We start from the raw sequence: 20,141 nt of genomic DNA on the forward strand, positions 1-20,141 counted from the left end.
CTTGAGGAGGCTGTATGTCTGTCTCGGAAAAGGAAATAGAAAATGAACTAAATAGTCAAGAATTAATCCTTTCTGCCTCATTTGGTGCAAGGAGGCATGTTCCAAATTCTGCAAGAGGGAGCTGTAAGGAAGAAAGAAAAAATACAGTGTCACTTGTAATTATAGAAAGTGTAGCTTGCATCCTTTCTCCAGTTCAGTAACTGTATAAAGAAGCCACCTTGACGTCTTTTGAAATTTCAGAGACACTATTGTGTAACTGGTTTAGAGGCTAATTCTGTATTTTCCAAATGAATGGTACCACTTTATCACAGTGTCACCTTAACAGTTGTAACACACCTCAGCATACATGTATGAAATGTGGTATACAAGTAATGAGTGCAACAGCTTATCTGAAGATATAATTTAGTGCTGAAAATACTGAATCATGGAACGTTGGAGAGGGACTGGCTTCTGGAGTGCAGGGCATGTATGGTTATACTGTTGTGTTTGACTGACTGCTCCTCCCATGACTCATTTCTCGTTTCATTCCTTTTTCTTCCCTTCCACTTCTTATCCTTTTTAGTTTTAACTGAACTTCTCAGAGGTCAAAATGTTGGAAGATGATAAGTTCTTATGAGTTTCACAGTATTTATGTCTGGTCTTCATGCCAATATGTATTAAGAGCCCACTGACACATGCAGTGCATAGAAGGGGTATAGCAAGTCTTACCAGCCAGTAGCTGGAGAGCAGGAGAGAAGAGTGGCAAAAGCCATTGCCTTGAGAGAAGAGGGAGGAGCACTGTTTGAGCGGTTAAACCTGCAGAGGAGTAATTTCTGCTGCTTATGAAAGAACTTGTTCAGTTACTTTCACCTTCCCAAGAATTATACAAGCCATTCATCCTGAACAGTAGAGGCTGCTGTATCTACTTCATCTGAAAAAGAAGCCAATATTTTCTGCTAATAGTAAGCTTTATAATGGCTAATCATACCTTTTAAAAAGTTCCATTTAGCAAAGTGATTTTAAGTTGCCTCCTGGACAGATCTTAATTTACAGGGTTATTTTCTGCACATATTCATGCCTCCTTACCAGTCCCCCAGGTTTCTCTTAAGATCTTAAATGATTTCCTCACTTTTTCAGAAAAACCTTTAAAAATGTCATCTTTTCACATGTACATTAGGGGCCTCCAGTTTATTTAGTAAATTCTGATATTTAAACAGTGTTATCAAATAAGACAAGCCCATGTTTAGTGCATAAAGGAGGAATAGAAATATTTTAAGTACCTCTGAGGCAGGAAGTGTTAGGAAAGGAGTCCTGAGTTCAAGACCATAGAGTTGTTCTGCTCTTGTGTATTCCCCCCACCCCAGCCCCCAATTTGTAATTTATTTGTTCTGATGGATCACAGAACAATTTCTGTTGGGGAAATAATTATGATATAGGGCAGACAGTGCTTCAGATCATGTAGAGATGGAGCTGAGAATCTTTTTAGGGAAAACAGATTCTGAATTTGAGCTTGGCTTCAGCGCTGTAGAGAGCTTTGGATGTTTAATGGTTCTTTCTTTACTGAATTTGAATTCACAGAATCATAGAATTGTTACTTCTTAATTATTTTTTTACCTGTCAAATAAGTACAGCAACAGAAAACTATTGTAAAGAAGTTGACAGGTTTTAAGTTTATAAATGACTTTCTGACAGTATCTTGCACAAAGGAGCCATGCTGTCTGCCACAGGACTGTATGTCTGTTGTGCAGTATGCCTTGTGATATGCAGAGAGTTCTTCTAAATGTCCTGTCCTGGCAATATTGCTATTTTGTCCATGACAATCTTTCTGCAGTTACTCAGTTTTGGATAGTCAGCTGATCCTGTTTACATGTGCAGCATGGAAGAAACTTTGAACTGTTTTATGGTTGTTCATTATTCAGTCCATGTTGTTTTGCAGACTTCAGCAGTGGTTTTATAAGCGTTCCAGCACCAGTATGAGAAAGGTCAGATTCCAGAGGAGCTCTGGAGCTGCAGGAGCACAGGATATCACTTTTACCAATACCATAAGAAAGAAACAAGTGAAGCTTATGCAACTGCATTTCTCAGATCACTCAGCCGTATTCCTGAAATAAGTACTGAGTGACGTAAAACATTGGAGGGCAGTCCAGCAGCAGCTAGAAACGCATAGCCCTTGTTGCCAGGTGGCTTTGTTTCAGTGTCCTTCAGGACTCTATGCTGTGACCTGGTAGGCTAGAAATAAGTCTCGTAAAACTGGTATGGTATCCTTGAGTTTCAGAACTGAGAGTTAGGTATGGGATGGTAAAAATTTACCTATGTCTTGCTTTAAGGAAACCAATGAACTATTTTACTTAAACCATTTTATAATCGTGGGCAGCAGTGTAGGGTCCTTGATAGTCTTTCTGTGACTCAGCCATCGTGTAAAGAGCAGGGTAAAGATTTTGTGGTTGAGAGATTGTTAAGTAGTAATTGAAGGAATTCATGCTTGTCCATAAAACTGAGTGAATCAGTTGGATCAGCATATGGAATAGGATTAGATTTAAGAACTGAAGAATCTTACAGAGCATGTTAATTTTAACAGGATGACAGAGACTGTTAGTTTAGTAGCCTGTTTTGACTGTGGATCAGATTATAATCCATAAATTATATGACCACTAGGGCAGGGAGCTGTACAGGCATGGTTAGGTGTAAGGTTCCACAAGAAATCTATTGGTTTGTGGCCAGAAAGTTTGGGAACAACTTGTTCTAGCATGTGATTAAAAGAGAATACTGGTAGTATCATACTGGTGTATCTACCTGTTTTTGTCAGTGGCACTGTGTTAAAATGTGTGCTTGATGTTAGTTGGTTTCATGTTGGGAATGTAGAAAGATAAAAAATGCTTATTGCAAACATTGGCAAATAGAGATCTGTTCTTAACGGTTTCTGGATTGGATGTGTCTTGGATAATGAAGAATTAGAAATTGCTACCATCTGACAGCTGCTTGATTTAAATAAATGATTGTTTTTCGTGTTTAATTTGATTTGGTTTGTCCACAGTATCAGAGCTGCCACAATAAGCAGCTGTCTTTACAGTCTTAATGGCAGGGGCAGAATCAGTGAATTCTCCTTCTAACCTCAAGTTCAAGTATCAGCAGGATCATTGTGTGATGGGCAGATGACAATGACTGTTCAGGTTTGTGATGTTTTGAGGACTTGCATGTTGAGGTTAGCACTAAACTAATATGGTTGCACAACTTTTAAGTTGGAAGTGGCTTACAGAAGGATAGAGCAGACTGCATAGCAAAGTTATTAATTTGCCTAAATTTTGCCTGCTCACCTGCTCTGCTTTCTAGTAGTTTGCTGTCTTCCCCTGGCATGTGCATGTCACTATCTGTGATAGTCCCTAATCGTGTCTTCTCATTTTAGCTACTTATTTCATACCAGTCAGTGATACGACTTAAGACTGTATCTTATCAGGTCACTGTCTGAGACAAAACTATGTTGTTTGAAGCCTAGTAGACATCTCTTCCACTTGCTTCTTTTCCTCTTTCTGCATCTGTCAGTGAGAGTTCTGCGCTATAGAAATCTATCTACAACTATCATAGATGGTGGCTATAGGAATCTCTTTTCCTCTTCTAGACAGGAACTGTCTGATATTGCTTTATTTGTATGTATTGTCTTATAAATCTTTTCTTTAAATTTTAAAGTATCTCTTATGAAAAAATTAAGTATAAATTGCTTTGTCTTCCAAAGATGATTATTTTTATTTGGATCTCCTCCTTTTGCTTTGTATTTATGTACAGGGACTGGGGAAAACACCATTAACTACATGGTCTGAGTTCTTGTCTTCCAGAAAGTGAATTCTGTCAACTTGGATTCATTTGGTGCTAGAATTCTGCCTTGGCTTTATGCAAGCAGAAATCACTCATTCTGCAGATTGCTAGAAATCCTTGCATACCTGTAATTATCCAAATTACTGTGGAGGAAAATTTTATTACATTAAGTACAAGTATCTAATGATGAGTTATCTTCATTTTTTTTTTTGCAGAGGGTTGTTTGTTTACTTTAACCATTTGCTCAGATACTGTCTCATTAGGTGGAAAGCTATTTTAGGTACTCCTTTTTCAATCTTCTCTGCAAGATCACATATTCCTCACAGATTCATGGCATTTCTTCTATGCTTCCTTAAGAAGCATTTGCATTTCCAAAAGAGAGCATATTTACCAAGATAATAGGCTTATCAGTCTGTGTGAGTACTTGTACGTCAATTTTTGCTCCATTCCATGTGAACTGAGAGTTTTATGGTCTGATCCCAAAAGCGCAGATTCAGTGGTTATTCAGCACTAAACCCTTTTGGAAATGGTTATATCATGGTTTGAAAAAAAGTTTTTTTTTTTTCTGTTCCTTTGCAGTCACTCTTAGAAGCACATGATATTGTGGCTTCAAAATGTTACGATTCCCCTCCTTCTAGCCCAGAAGTCAATAATTCTTCAGTGAACAACCAGATTGTTCCAGTAGATGCTATTCGTATCCTTGGAATTCACAAAAGAGCAGGAGAACCATTGGTAAGTCACTGAAGATATGTGTGTCTTGAAAGTCTGAGTGAAAATGTTTTCATGTGCCTGATTTCTTGCATTATGTTTTAATTGTTTCCATTATTATGTTATGTAATTTAGTGGGTGATAAGATCATTATCGAGAAGTTGATACAAGACTATATTCGTTCTTTTAAAGAAATTATGGGATGGCGAACAAGCAGTCACAAGGCTGAATGACTTGCTAGGATGACTGACTAACACAATGTCCCTTTTGGTCCTGGTACAAAATGACAGGATTGCACATAATAAATAAAAGTTCAGTCATATGAAAAGCTTGTCTGAAAGCCCTTTTGTGTCACCTGATGCTTATCTGTGTATTAGGAACTCTTACACTGTAGTAACTATTACTGTCTGGTTGTATTGAGGTAGATAGAAAAATCACATGGTTTTGCTTGAGATAATGGTAAAATGAAATGAAATTTAAATGGTGGTAAACTAGCTGTCACATACCTCTTTCAGGGTGTTACATTTAGAGTTGAGAACAATGATCTGGTAATAGCACGAATTCTACATGGTGGAATGATAGATCGACAAGGTCTTCTGCATGTAGGTGACATTATTAAAGAGGTGAATGGCCATGAGGTTGGAAACAATCCAAAAGAATTGCAGGAACTGCTGAAAAATATTAGTGGCAGTGTCACTCTGAAGATTCTCCCCAGCTACAGAGACACTGTTATTCCTCAACAGGTCAGTAGCACATTTCTAAGTTCCTGTCAAAAGATTATTTTAAGATCTTTTAATTATTTTATGTATTTAATGCTGGCAAGAAGTCTAAACTGTATATACCTGTATTCACCTTTAATTACATTGTGGAAGTGGGTTTACTCTGTAGACTGATACCACACCTAATATCCCTGCATAAAAAAACTTTATTAGTATCTAAAATTGATAAGCATTTATATACGACATATAAATCGTGTTTCTTTGACATCCAGTGACCTCTGCTGATCTAGCCACAGTATCACAGTATCACAGTATGTTAGAGATTGGAAGGGACCTCGAAAGATCATCTAGTCCAATCCCCCTGCCGGAGCAGGAACACCTAGATAATGTTACACAGGAATGCGTCCAGGCGGGTTTTGAATGTCTCCAGGGAAGGAGACTCCACAACCTCCCTGGGCAGCCTGTTCCAGTGTTCCGTCACCCTCACTGAGAAGAAGTTTCTTCTCAAGTTTAAGTGGAACCTCTTGTGTTCCAGTTTGTACCCATTACCCCTTGTCCTATCATTGTTTGCCACTGAGTAGAGCCTGGCTCCGTCCTCGTGACACTCCCCCTTTATATATTTATAGACACTGATAAGGTCACCCCTCAGTCTCCTCTTCTCCAAACTATAGAGACCCAGCTCCCTCAGTCTTTCCTCATAAGGGAGATGCTCCACTCCCTTAATCATCTTAGTTGCCCTGCGCTGGACTCTCTCCAGCAGCTCCCTGTCCTTCTTGAACTGAGGGGCCCAGAACTGGACACAATACTCCAGATGCGGTCTCACCAGGGCAGAGTAGAGGGGAAGGAGGACCTCTCTCGACCTACTAACCACCCCCCTTCTAATACACCCCAGGATGCCATTGGCCTTCTTAGCCACAAGGGCACAGTGTTGGCTCATGGTCATCCTGTCGTCCACTAGGACCCCCAGGTCCCTCTCCCCTACACTGCTCTCTAACAGGTCATTCCCCAACCTATACTGGAACCTGGGGTTGTTCCTGCCCAGATGCAGGACTCTACACTTTCCCTTGTTATATTTCATCAAGTTACTCCCTGCCCAACTCTCCAGCCTATCCAGGTCTTGCTGGATGGCAGCACAGCCTTCTGGCGTGTCAGCCACTCCTCCCAGCTTAGTGTCATCAGCAAACTTGCTGATAGTACACTCAATTCCCTCATCTAAATCATTGATGAATATATTAAATAATACCGGTCCCAGTACTGACCCTTGAGGCACTCCACTAGTTACAGGCCTCCAACTAGACTCAGCCCCATAGACTACAACTCTCTGGCTTCTCTCCTTCAGCCAGTTCGCAGTCCACCTCACTACCTGATCATCCAGTCCACACTCACACTAAACATGCAGTGAACTGCATGTGTTTATAACATGATCAGTGTTCAAGTAATCTCTTTCGTAGTATTCAGGAACATATGGAATCCAACAGCTGAGTTTGAACTCCCCAACTTAAGTAGGAGTTTGGATGGTGGCAATTCCTTATCCTGCTGTTGTTGCTGTAGGGTGTTGATTTCTCCACTGCAGAGGTAACTTGTACCTCTAAAACAAGTCCTCTAAGCCTCTGAAATACCATATAAGACACTCCTTCAAGTAGTGGGTCTAATGCTTGTGACTGTAACAGACTATGCCAGCGCTGAGTAGATGCTGAGGGAATGTGCTGTATTTGAGGCAGGTGCGCTGCTTCCTTTGTTCCCCAGCCTGGTAGAAAAAAGTCAAAAGATGTTTCCAGTCTATTGGTGCATCTTGATTATTTCTTCATCTGCATCAAATTTGAGTCTTAAGCAGTCACATATCTTGCTTGATTTAAAACACTGATTTAATGGCCAAATTAATTCTTAAGATTCCACGAACCTTGAATGCAATGCTCACATTCTGAGAGTTTTTAAAATATTTTTAAGTAATTTAAAGTCAGAGTACTAATTGAATTGCATATACTGAGACGCAGAAATGAGTGTTTCATAATACACTGTCCAAATAGAGCAGTTGGGGGTTTTATTTTTATCATGAAGCTCTTTCATCCAAGGCTTGCACTGCTGATTATTGTACTCTCTCAGCTGGTATATGCCTTTTTTTTCCACAGATTGTATTTTACTTGCCAAATGCAACTTTGATCATGTCTAACTGTAGGTAAAGACATTATTTCAGTTTAACAAATAAGAATGCATTTTATAATGTTTAAGCTTTGTAAATTTTTCCCCATTTCAGGTTTTTGTGAAGTGTCATTTTGATTATAATCCATATAATGACAACCTCATCCCATGCAAAGAAGCAGGTTTGAAATTTTCTAAAGGAGAAATTCTTCAGATTGTAAACCGGGAAGATCCAAATTGGTGGCAGGTTGGTAAAAAGATTAAAAAGTAAAATAAGAACCCCCTAAAAGCTTCAGTAGTTGCTGTAATAGTAAACTCTTTAAATGGTGATTTGCTTCCCTTTAAAACTAGATATAAGAAAAAATATTTACATTGCAATCTAATTTCAAGCTAATACCAAGATATTAACAGTTGAAACACTAGAGAAAATTGAATGGTATAAATTGTAACACTCATTTTGCTATTACTGCTATTTATTTGTCTTTGTTCTTGTATCATAAACCTAGACATTCCACAGTCGGTTTTAAGTGGATAATTTCTAGCTGAAAGTCTTAGGTTGACTATGTTAATTGTAGTAAGCCTTCCCTGACAGCGACTATGGAAGAAGTGAACCCCTTCCTGAGTGCTCAGAGTTGAGGAGAGAGAGGGAAATTAACCCTGCGGATTTGAAGAGGGGTGAGAATAGCTGTTTGAAGAAGCTCTGTCTTTTATTTCTGCAGTGGTGGTCCTTGTATGTGAGCTGTAACATGCATGTTCATAATCAAAATGTTTGGCACTATTTCAAATATTAACAGTTCATCCTGCTTTAAGGTTGTATTTCCTCATTCAGTCCTTCAGTAGACATGTAATCCAGTATTTATGCTGGTTTTCATTTTTCCAAAACACTATACATACAATTGAACATCATCAGTGCCATTGAAAGTGGGATTAGTGAACCTTTAGGACACTCTTCTCAACCAAGATACTCAAAATTGCAAGTGGCAGTGGCAGTCTAGGCAAAAAGTTTAGCGTTACTCATTTCCCTTTCTGCCCCTTAATTGCTCACCCTTTGCTAGATAACAAGCCAAACATTACTTGAGAGCAAGAGATGTATGACTTCTTTAAGAGCCACAAAAATATCTGAATATACATCAACAACTGTTGCTGAATTCTGTTGCTTGTCAGTGACGGTAACAACAGAAAGACTAAGAAGTGTGAGGGAAGACAAAAAATTTCTTACTGCCAAGTTCATTAGTTTCAATTAACTCTGTAGTAGTTTGACATTTAGCTTACATGCTGTGTTCTGTATTGCTTTTCAAGTCCTCCAGTTGTAACTGGTGGGTGCCGATGAGAAATAAATACTCTATGGGTAGCAAACATGAAATGCGTTAAACCAGTATAGTGTGTTGCAAGTCCTGCTATGCAGATCGTGCCATTGGAGAGAAAAAAACAGTTTTTCCTTGTGTTTTCTAGAAATGCCAGACTGTTACTGAAAACTTGCTAACTGTAAAATACCAGTCAGTCATAGGTAAAAGGAAATGGTTCCTGATAGCAAGAGACAGGCTGACCAGTTATGGAGAAGAAAAGTGTACATTTCATAATTGTGTGTTTGTACATGTTAAGCTTGCTGAGAATTGAGCTAGCCATGAAATTACTTTGTACAGAATCTTGGCCAAACATTCATTACTAGGAATACTTCAGTTACTAAGATTTTAAATCTCTAGTTAGTGCAAAAAGCTTAAGGCATGATTAGGTATGTATTAATGACATTGACTGTTTGTGAAATGACTGTTAATAAGCTGCACTGCTCCTGTTTGGAGCAGCTCGAGTACAAAATAAGTCTGCAGTGTACTAGAAAGTCTTGGGGTTTGTCACTTGAGAGTTCAATATCTGGAGAATTCCATTTTGATGCCAAAGGTTTACGGCTATAGGAGCTTACTAACTTAATGGGAACCAGTAATGAAATGTATCTGTTTTATTTGTTTACTGAATTTTAATACTCAATGGGAGGACACTGTTACTGTAAGACAGAATACCCAAATCTGAGTTTGAATTTCGAAGTGTCAGTAGTAAATGTATCGATACCATCTTTGGGAAACATTGGCAGTGTGAAAGTCAGACATCATTATGTCAATGAGAAAAATGCTTCTCCCAGCTTACCTGTGTTTTTTCTTGTTTTCCCCCAGGCTAGTCATGTCAAAGAAGGAGGAAGTGCAGGGCTTATTCCCAGCCAGTTCCTGGAAGAGAAGAGAAAGGCCTTTGTGAGGAGGGACTGGGATAATTCAGGTAAGATTTAATGAATTTCAGGGGTAGATTTTGCTCCATCTGTTATGCTTCTCCTGCTTTCATAGAGACTAGAAAACTGCTGTGTGAGAATACACAGAATGTTGCAAAATTATTGTATTTTGGCTTTGACTGAAAGACAAAGGCTGAAGCCTATGCTTAGTCTTCATAGGCACACGAACCAATTTTGCCACCTGCTGATGAAATGCTAAGTTAGGTGGGAAAGGCCATTTTATTATTTTTTTTTTTTAAAAGCTCTTTATTGTGTTTTTGTAGCATAAACTGAAAGTTAATAAATTAAACATGTTTAATGGATTTTTCTGCTGTTTTTTACAAAGCTTTCTAAGAAAATGTCTTCTGTCTTCAGTTCTTACGATACCATTTGATGTGAATGAAAATATATGTGATCTTCTGCCCTAGAATATATAAAAATCTAAACTAGTCCTTGTACATTTAATTAATCTAATCCTGCATATGTTCATGTAAATAAGTGTTGGAAGAAGACACTCAGCTAGAATTATAAGTTTGTCTCATTTTTTTATTTTTAGGGCCTTTCTGTGGAACAATAAGCAGCAAAAAAAAGAAAAAGATGATGTATCTCACTACAAGAAATGCAGGTATCTCTTAATATTACATATACATCAGAGTACTTTAGCCTTCTGAACTTGCGGAGTCTAGAAGATCCAAAGCTGAAAGAATTGCAGTAAAGGAATTGATTATAAATTTGTTTGATAGATAGTTTTTATGGTTTAAAAGCAGTAATGATCAGTGAGGATATGATGGTGCTGAGTATACCTTTTGGTAGGTGAGGGTCAGAGAAGAAATGTTTTTTACAAAGAGGAAAAGAAGTGAAAGCTTTGCTGCCAGTAGGTTGAGGGATGTGATCCTTCCCCTCTACCCAACATTGATGAGGCCACACCTCACGTGAACTGGGCTCCTCCTCAGTGCAAGAGAAATATGGATGTACGAAGATGATGAGGGGACTGGAGCATCTTTCCTATGAGATGCTGGAAGAGCTGAGTCTGTTCAGCCTGGAGAAGGCTCAGAGGGATCTCATCAGTGGGTATAAATACCTGAAGTGAGGGTGCAAAGAGCACATAGCTAGGCTCTTTTCAGAGAAGTCCAGTGACAAGACCAGAGGCAACAACCAGGAACACAGGATGTTCCCTGTGAACATCAAGAAACACTTTTTCCACTGGGATTATGACTGCGTTTTCCCAGAGAGGTTGTTGTGTCTCCCTCTTTGATGATAACTGACAGCTTGCCTGGACATGGTCCTGAGCATGATTTCCAGGTAGCCCTGCTTGAGGAGAGGGTTGGACCAGATGCCATCCAGAGATACCTTCCAACCTTAAGAATTCTGTGATGCTCTGAAGGCTCACCAATTGTTGATCAGTTTTCCCACTGTGCTCAATCTCAGATTTTCTCACTGGAAGTAAAGGTAATAATGTGACTTACGCTGTCCATGAAGGGGTAACTATTTTATTCCCATGCCAATTTAAAGTAAGAAAGCTTGCGTCAGAATTAATGCCCTTGGAGTACTATTTATATTCACATATGGTTTGTTTATATATAGCATGACTGCTTAATTTTTTTTCTTACAGTACTGTCTGGGTGTTAATTGGTTTTGTACATTTCTCAATGTAGAATTTGATCGTCATGAAATCCAGATCTATGAAGAAGTAGCCAAAATGCCTCCTTTTCAGAGGAAAACGTTGGTCTTAATTGGGGCCCAAGGAGTGGGACGAAGAAGTTTGAAGAACAGGTTTATAGTACTGAATCCTACTAGGTTTGGAACCACAGTGCCATGTAAGTTGCCAGCACTCCTATTGTAGTATTGTACTATGAGTCTGATTATCTGGAAAATACCTGATGTTTATCCCAGTGATTCAGGGTAGGAGGAATTTTGTCAGAATATGAAAGTTATGTAGCATGGGAAAACAAAAGGTTCTTCATCTTCTCAGGCAACAGAGCTAACATATGATGACAGTGAAAATATTTGTCACTACCAGTTAAATGTTACTGATGGTGCAATAAAACAACTTTGTATGTGCAGTGTTTCAGTCTGCTAGGTTTCTTCAGTGCTGGTCACCATCAGTTACTGAGAGGATTCTAGAATTTCCTAACACTCTTCTGTAATGAACAGCCAGTGGAGTTTCTCAGGTGTGCCATGGAGTTTTCCATCTGTAGAAGCATCCTTGGCATTATAAATTGTTTCTTTAGTATCAGAAATGTAGGGAAAAGCAACACTTCCAATAAAACTGAAGTGTGTGTGGTCTCCAAGATTTGTATGATACTGTTATGTCTTAATACATCTAGCCTCAAGCACATGGTCTTTCTTATTTTCTTTCTGTCCCTATCAACTTCAGAAAAACCCCTCCTCTCTTCCTGAAGCATTGTTTTCTTGCCTTCTTTCCAGAAGGTTACTTTGCTGATCCGCAAGATCTTTATTTCTTTAATGCCCCCTCCTGTTTGCTGTCCAGAGACATCCACCCAAGCCTCATTATTATTCTCCTTCCAGCTGCTTTTCAGCATTTCAAACCCACTCTTTTCCCTTCAGTTCTCAGTGGGCAACAAGTAGATCTGATAACGGGGAGGAGGGAGAGGTCTGAAAGATATATTGTGGAACATGAGAGAACTGGTCTGTCTTGTTTGCTGAATCTCTCTAATGCCAAAACTGGCACTTAGAATTGCTATGTGTAACTGACAAGAAGTTTGACTTCTAAGTGTTAATTTTGTATAAGAAATCCTCCTCTGGGAATCTTACTATTTCATACTGGCAAAATAGGAAGAAACTTTTTACTACCTATAAAATTCCTTATTCCCTTTTTAAAAAGCCTTCAGAATTATTGTTTTCCCTAAAATACTATATAGATATTTAAATATATGTAAGTAATGCAACACAGTGTTAAAATGCTTTTACTTGGAGCTCTTGAGCACCCTTTAAGGGCATTAAATTCCAATTTAGCAATCTGACAATCTAATCATGCACATGCAGTACACAGTTTATTGTATATGGAGTCTTCACTGTATGTATCTCCTCTCTCTGTCTTCCTCCCCCCATATATATGTGTTACATCTAAACGTACATATACTGTTGTATGCTATAAACTGGTAAAGCTCATTCTTCAAAATTTGTCTCATACTGCTATTATTTTTTAATTGTATTAACCATTCCAGTATTAATCTTTGTGTAGAATATTGGCTAAAGCCTAGATGTTCTAGTAATTTGTTTATTGCTTTACTACTAGCAGCTTCAGAAGATCATTTCAACCAAGTTTTCAATAATAACAAAGCTGATAGGAATTACTGGAAGGGGGCGAATGCTTTCCACTTGTATCACCAAGTTGCACCAAGTGATGGTTGTCACCCAGTGGTGATACAAGTATTACAAAGGGAACCACTCACTGGAGCACTTAATATATTTTAGAGTTCAAGTCTGATTAAATGCAAAGAACGGATAAATAACATGGTGTTAGGACAGTGAAGTTGGTAATAACCTGATACTTCTATTTTATTTACTTTCTTTTCACTTTCTTGCTTAAATAACACGTGCACTGCACAGTATGGCCAATACCCAAGAGAGCTGCTAATGTTTTACTTAAAAATTGGCTTTAATCTCTGCAGTGAATTCACCTTCCTTCAAAGGGTAAGTTGTCCCAGAAAGCAACATTAGCTCGTCTCCATTCATTTTCTGCTGCAGTGGCTGTGTTTCTTCTGATATTTAAGTTAATTTTCTTTATAGCTAGCTCAGGTAATTCTGCCCTGAGTAACAGGGCAAATACAGTGAGCGAAGTTATGTGCTGAGGCTTGGGGGGGCAGGACAGTGCAGATTTTGATGTGTGCTCAGTTATTTTCAGAAGTATATTTGGCATTTGACAGTTAAACTTTCATCTGATTCTGAGTCACTTTAATATTATATTAAGTGAATAATTCAGAAGATGACATTAATGAGTATTGTATATGGTGTGAAGGAGTAATACAAAGGAAATAGGCAAATGGTAAGCAACATATAGGAAAAAAATAGAAATAAAGGGAACAGGAGGGGCTGTGCTGTTTTGAAACTTACATCAGAATAATTAATTGTATATGGAACAATTATAGTTGTATGTTAATATGTATTTTACTTTCCCTAACAGGCAATCCAGCCTCATATTTGTATTCCAAATGCAAAAATAAAACATTCAATTTGTATTTTAAATTTGTTGTTTAGTTACCTCACGAAAGCCCAGGGATGATGAAAAAGATGGGCAAGCGTACAGATTCGTGTCACGAGCTGAAATGGAGATGGATATTAAAGCTGGCAGATATTTAGAGCATGGAGAATATGAAGGAAATCTTTATGGCACAAAAATTGATTCCATCCTTGAAGTTGTTCAGACAGGAAGGACCTGCATCTTGGACGTGAATCCACAGGTATATCATTCATAACGCTACACTGCAAGTGTAGGATTGTAGTGTTGAAGTGGTGTGCCTTTAAATTTGAAGTCTTCTTATGTGGTTTGAAGATTACAGTATCAACTGGATTCTTGCGTTTGTGGCACTTAGTTGGAATGAGTTAGGTGGAAAAAAGCCAACAAGGATTCTGCTTAGAATGGGAGGCTTACAGAGTCATAAATAATCTTTTTAGCCAAGGAAAGAATGATGTTGAGCGTTTCAAAAAGCAGTGTAGGAGTTTCTGAAATAGAAATAGGAATCTTCACTTATGTGTTTCTGCCTATTGTAACAGACTAGTTCTGCAGTGCCCCTTAAGTAACGGTGATGTGTGGTGAGTCATTCTCAAACTTCGGGGTTTTTTTTAATTCTTCTTTGCTTCTAGGCCCTGAAAATACTGAGGACTTCTGAATTCATGCCCTATGTGGTGTTTATTGCTGCTCCGGAGTTGGAGACTCTGCGTGCTATGCACAAGGCTGTGGTAGATGCTGGAATTACAACCAAACTTCTCACTGTAAGCAGATTACTTCACATTTAGTTTGCTCTGAACAAGATGTTCTGATATTATTATTTTTGGATTTTACCTTTCATTTTAGGTAGAATTTGTTCTGCAATGAATGTCTTTAAGAAAAGTAAGGCAAGGCTTTTGCTGATTACTTAGTAGAAGTTAATCAAGTACTATGTGTAAGGCAGATTGCTTATTTCTTAAAAATAGACCCCTTACAGAAAAGCGTTGATTACAAAAATTACTCATAATGTGTTCTTTGTGAAGTGTCACCTTTGATTATTTGCAGCAAATGGGAGATATTTGATGGTGGGAGTTGTTCTTTTATGTAAATGACTTTCCTTTACTTTCCACATCTTTCTCCCAAAAGAAGTTTTCTTTGGGTTTGTCTTGTAATGTAGGTGTGCTTTAAAAATGCAGTCTGTAATCCTTAGGAAAGATACTGCAGCCTACGTAAAGAAAACAAACACCCACAAAAAAAACCAACAAACAACAGAATGCAACTAGGCCTTGTTTCCACTGCTGCAGCAGCACATGCTGCACTGAGAATGCCTGGGAGCTGCTGGAACAGGAACTGTTGAACAGCTTCTCTTCCCTTTGAGTTCCTTGGATTTGTTATGTAAAGTGAACTGGCACATTTTATTCCTTAGATCTTCTCTCCTTTTCTGAGACACTGTGTGTAGTGGAGAGAAATGAGACATGCTTCCTTGGTGCAGCAAATTATAAATACTCTATATGGACATGAATTTACCAGCTGCAGGACCAAAGCTAAAAAGCCAGACTGAGCAGTTAAGGAGGAGTACCGCTTCCTGAACTGAGAAAAGCCATGGTTAGCTGGCAGCTCACAATACTGCTGCAGCTTAGTAACAATATCTTGTATAATGCTGACAAGGCATTCAGAGCAATAAAAAACAGGCTGGTGGTTTAATTTCCACTAAATGAATATGGGATTTTTAGTCTTACTTCCTTTTTTTTTTTTTTCCCCTTAATTTCTTCTTTCCTTCTTTTCAAACCTGTGAGATCACATTCTCTTAACCACATCAGAGATTGTCACTCCTAGTTGTGAATTCTGGCTATTACAGATTCTAGTATCTATGTGGATGCTCTGCCTTTCCTCCCTGCTCCATGTGAACCCTGAATTTTGCAATGCATCTACAAGGATGATGATAGAGGGCTGGAGCACCTCTGCTATGGAGACAGGCTGAGAGAGTTGGCATGGTTCAGTCTGGAGAAGAGAAGGCTCTGGGGAGACCTTAGAGCAGCTTCTAGTACCTAAAAGGGGCCTACAAGAGATCTGGAGAGGGCGTGTAGCGACAGGACAAGGGGGAATGGTTTTAAACTGACAGAGGATAGGTTTAAATTAGACATTAAGAAGAAGCTCTTTACTGTGAGGGTGATGAGACGCTGGCACAGGGTGCCCAGAGAAGCTGTGGCTGCCCCGTCCCTGACAGTGTTTGAGGCCAGGTTGGATGGGGCTTGGAGCAACCTGCTGTAGTGGAAGGTGTCCCTGCCTGTGGCAGGGGGTTAGAACTGGATGAGCTTGAAGGTCTCTTCCAACCCAAACCATCCTGTGATTCTGTGTTAAGAAGGCAAGGTTAAAACTGTCCAGACAAGTATAAAAATAATTCCCTACACTTTCTAATATTTGATTCCCTAAGGCACATACTTGCCTCTCTTGTCCTTATGAATAAAGAGTATAGTTACATTTTAAATGTACATTTATGTATCTTTATGCATTCTAGATTGTATCTGTACTCATGTGGATAAAGAGTAGGATTTTCCATTTCATCTTTGTGTGCTTCCTGAACAAGTGAAAAACAAATGCCATTTGTATTATTATGTTAAGTTTATGTTATTATATTAAGTATTATGTTCTGCTTGCTAGTGGGTCTGTCTACATTATTTCTAGCATCCTAAACCATTCTATTGCAAAAATTGTGGCTGTTGCGGTGATACGTTTGCTCATCTCCTTCATTTACTGGGAAGGAGAGGCTGTTCAGAAGCTTACTTTTTCATTTTGCCTTTTCTGTTTACAACTGTATCAGGACATGAACATTTTAAAAGAAATACTGTCAAGGGGACAAATCTCAGAACAGCTTAGGAAAAAAATGGCTTTTGTGCAGAAGTGCAGAGGAATTTTCTAATGTAGGACTAATGGAACATAAAAAAGTGCTCAGTGACAGTACTTCATGAAGGCTTTGTAATGTAGGGATATAAAGTCCGTGTGTAGCTCATGTCAGAACTTAAACAATGCAGCAGTAGTTCACAAATCAGGATCTGACATCAGGTGAGCAAGGCTGAAATGTAGCCTCTAAAAGCTGTAGGTATTCTAGAGTTTTTTTCTACTAGAAATGTATCTTTCAATGTCTTTTAACTTCCCACTAATTTAAATTTTTGACTTTTTTTGTGCTTTCCTTGGAAATAAAATGCACAAATATATCTACATAACTGATGGACTCAGTCATTCCTAAAGCATCACTTTCATTCTGATTGAATGTCAGTTGCAGATACAAACTGATGTGCATCATTCATGTGTGTCTGTTGACGTGCTTAAGAATTGCCAGATTTGCAAACATTTGGTTGTCATATTTAACATTATTGGCACAGCTCGTAACTTTTTCAACCCTTTCAATATGTTTTAGCTGAAGTTCTGTGTGGATTTACTGTAAATGAAGACTTACTTAACTATTTTTAAATATATTCTTTAAGTAGTCAGTTGTAGGTAATGAAAGGATACTTCTTGCATGTTTATAAGGATTCACCAAGGTTTATGTTCTCAGTAACCTGTAAAACCTGCTTGATGATCATGGAGGTCTTTTCCAACCTGGTTGAATTCTCTGATCTCTTCACCAGGACACTGATTTGAAGAAAACAGTGGATGAAAGTGCACGGATCCAGAGAGCATACAACCACTATTTTGATCTGACCATTGTAAATGACAACCTAGACAAAGCCTTCGAGAAGCTGCAGACTGCTATCGAGAGGCTGAGGCTGGAACCGCAGTGGGTCCCAATTAGTTGGGTATATTGAGGTTTCCCAGGAGGAGCTCAAGTAACAAATTCAGCTGCAGCAAGACGCTGATGCGATGTGTAGATACCGGCGATGACTACGGCACCTGTGCATTTTTACTCTGTGTATATTCCAAAGTACACTGTTCTGAATTTTTATAGAAATGCTGAAGGGAAAGTGTACTTAAATATGTAATTTATTTTAATTTTTCTAACTTTTTACAGGTAACCTTTCTATTCATATCACATGAAGGAAATGCGTTTAAGCATTTTTTCTATGTTTTGATTTCGTACCTTTGCCTTTTTCATCTAAGAAACTTTCAGTCGTTCACTTCAACACTTACATCTTGGTCTTACATTTTCACTGTGATTAAAAAAAGGATACTTGAAATAATATTTTGTAAACCTTGTTAACGTCAGTGTTCAACCAGTCAAAAGTCTATAGCTCTTATTAGGAAAGAACTCTATAATTTCTTTGGTTTTTTTTTTTCCTTATAAAATAATAACTTCATGGGAGCAGAATTTTAAGTATTAAAAGCAGCGACAAACACACAGCTCCATTGCTCCAGCTTCTTTCCGCTTAATGTTGGTGCATTCTTGATGTTTCACAAATTCTTTCTGTCTCTTGATTTTGACAACTGTTGTGTAGGTTCCCTTACACGCGTCTCTTCAAATAACGTAAAGCAATACCTTGCATGCTGCTTATGAGGCCGTTTTGGAGAGCCAGCCTGTTAGCCTGTTGTGGCTGAAGGACTGATACTAGAAAGCTGGTACACAGGGTAACTCCATGCAATTGGAATAATGGGGAAGTAGCCTGGGAGAGAACCTGGTAATGTGGAGCCTTGTAGAGTGAAGCTTAACATTTAGGAGTATTTATTCACATTGTGAAAACACACTGCTTAAAAAAAGGGGGGGCATTTTCTTTTCTTAGGACATTGTTTGATATTTGTATGGTGATCTTTGGCTTAATTTTCTGTGCTAGCCAGCTGGGTTCTATATTTTGGAATATTTGTATGTGATGAACTGCTGTATTTTTAGGAGCGTGATGTAGTAGAGTTTCTGTGCTTTTTGTTGCATTGGTTTTAATTGCATTTTTAACGAGCTAGTTTGTGAATTGGAAGCTTACTGCTAAAAAGCAATGATGTTGTTTGTACCTTTTTGTTTTACAACATACTTCCTTTTGTTAATGACAGTTCTTCCCTTAGTAGGCTCATTGATACAATTCACATTAGGCTCAAGTTCATTGATCAAAACTTACGCTGATGTAAATTTCTGCTTAATAAGAACAAAATGAAAATGTAGCTCATTGCTAAGACTAGCTCTTTTTGTGACCCTGTTTTATATTGTAATGTCAGCTGTTGTATATAGTAACATTCACCATCACTTACCAGATTAGGTGTCTGAACTGAAGTCATCTATCTGTTTTAATTTCTCTTCCATCTGGTGACAGGCACCTGGCTTCTGACTTCTTTCTCAACACCAAAGTGTGACATGGAATGCTATTGAAAGGCAACTTCATCAGAACTATTTCTGAAGGAAAAGAGGCTTAGACATTGTAAACCAGTGTTGCTTCCTGGGGCTTTTAAAGACTTATGTGCACAAGGAAAAGAAAAATGGAGTAGATGCAGTATTGGAAAAGTGTCAATCTCAAACACCCCTCCAGACAAACACCCGTACACTACAGGTGATTTTTGCAAAGCCTATGAAGTTGGTTGCTGCGGGGTAAAAAGGGCAAGGAGGGCTTGAGATCTGTGTGTGTGGAAAACATTAGTTGAAGCTGTTTATAGCACAGGTAATCCTTGTGGCTCCTGGTACTGAGATCTTGGTCTTTCAGAGGGGATGAAATTCTCTGAGGAAAACTTTGTTTTATTGTTACATTTTTCAGGATGTGTTTTCCTCTGGTTTTGTTTAAGTTTGGCAAAGCTTTTAAATGTGGCACCAGCATGAGACTTTTCCTTTCCCAGGAGACATGTTCTGTGATCCTATCACTCAGAGGCTGCTTTGAGAAATGGATTGAGTGTTGTATGTAGCAGCAACGATAGCAAAGCCATTGCATGACTAATGATTTGCTCTTGGCACTATATGCTAGACGTGACTAAACTGTGTTTATTTACTGTGGAATAGGAGAGCTACGTATGCTGTAAATAGGATGTGCTGTCTGGACAGATACGATGCCTTTTACGTTACGAGTTAGAAAATACTCTATATGTGATGCCAAAAGTGGGCTGAGCTCACTCTTCCCTAATGAACAGAATGATAAGATTCCTCTGTTTCCACACCGTAGTACTTTGTATTGCAACTATCACTTATTTTCATCCCTTTTTTCCATAAATTTACTTAACCAGATGAAACACATGAAACATGGGCACCAAGGTTTAGTTAGGAAAACCCCTCTGCTCCTTCTGTTTCCATCCCAGGGAGAATATTGTCACAAGAGCCTCCCTAGTCAGCCATCTCCAACCAGCCATGTATTTGTTAAAAACTAAAGCTTTAGCTTTTGCTGCAGGTTCCCAGTGTTTCAAAATCCAGCAGTTAGCAGAGCGGAGCCTAGTGGCTGACCATTTGGTGGTGGTAGTG

General features: G+C 38.6%; 1 protein-coding gene across 2 annotated transcripts in view; it reads left to right on the forward strand.

The window, feature by feature from the left end:
• PALS2 (protein associated with LIN7 2, MAGUK p55 family member) overlaps positions 1-19,420 on the forward strand; it is a 63,361-nt gene extending 43,941 nt beyond the window's left edge. For both annotated transcript variants that reach the window (XM_061464801.1, XM_061464800.1), the window contains exons 4-12: positions 4,369-4,521; positions 5,013-5,240; positions 7,471-7,602; positions 9,521-9,620; positions 10,166-10,234; positions 11,265-11,426; positions 13,831-14,033; positions 14,437-14,565; positions 17,410-19,420. In XM_061464801.1, the coding sequence (XP_061320785.1) occupies positions 4,369-4,521; positions 5,013-5,240; positions 7,471-7,602; positions 9,521-9,620; positions 10,166-10,234; positions 11,265-11,426; positions 13,831-14,033; positions 14,437-14,565; positions 17,410-17,586 (1,353 nt within the window). In that variant the 3' untranslated portion in view covers positions 17,587-19,420. The remainder of the gene's footprint in view (positions 1-4,368; positions 4,522-5,012; positions 5,241-7,470; positions 7,603-9,520; positions 9,621-10,165; positions 10,235-11,264; positions 11,427-13,830; positions 14,034-14,436; positions 14,566-17,409) is intronic.
• Positions 19,421-20,141: the final 721 nt, after the last annotated feature.

This window comes from Pezoporus flaviventris, unplaced genomic scaffold (genome assembly GCF_033815535.1).
Source record: "Pezoporus flaviventris isolate CSIRO_AGI_PZ_B2104156 unplaced genomic scaffold, CSIRO_AGI_Pfla_v1 ptg000037l, whole genome shotgun sequence".
Classification (NCBI taxonomy): domain Eukaryota; kingdom Metazoa; phylum Chordata; class Aves; order Psittaciformes; family Psittacidae; genus Pezoporus; species Pezoporus flaviventris.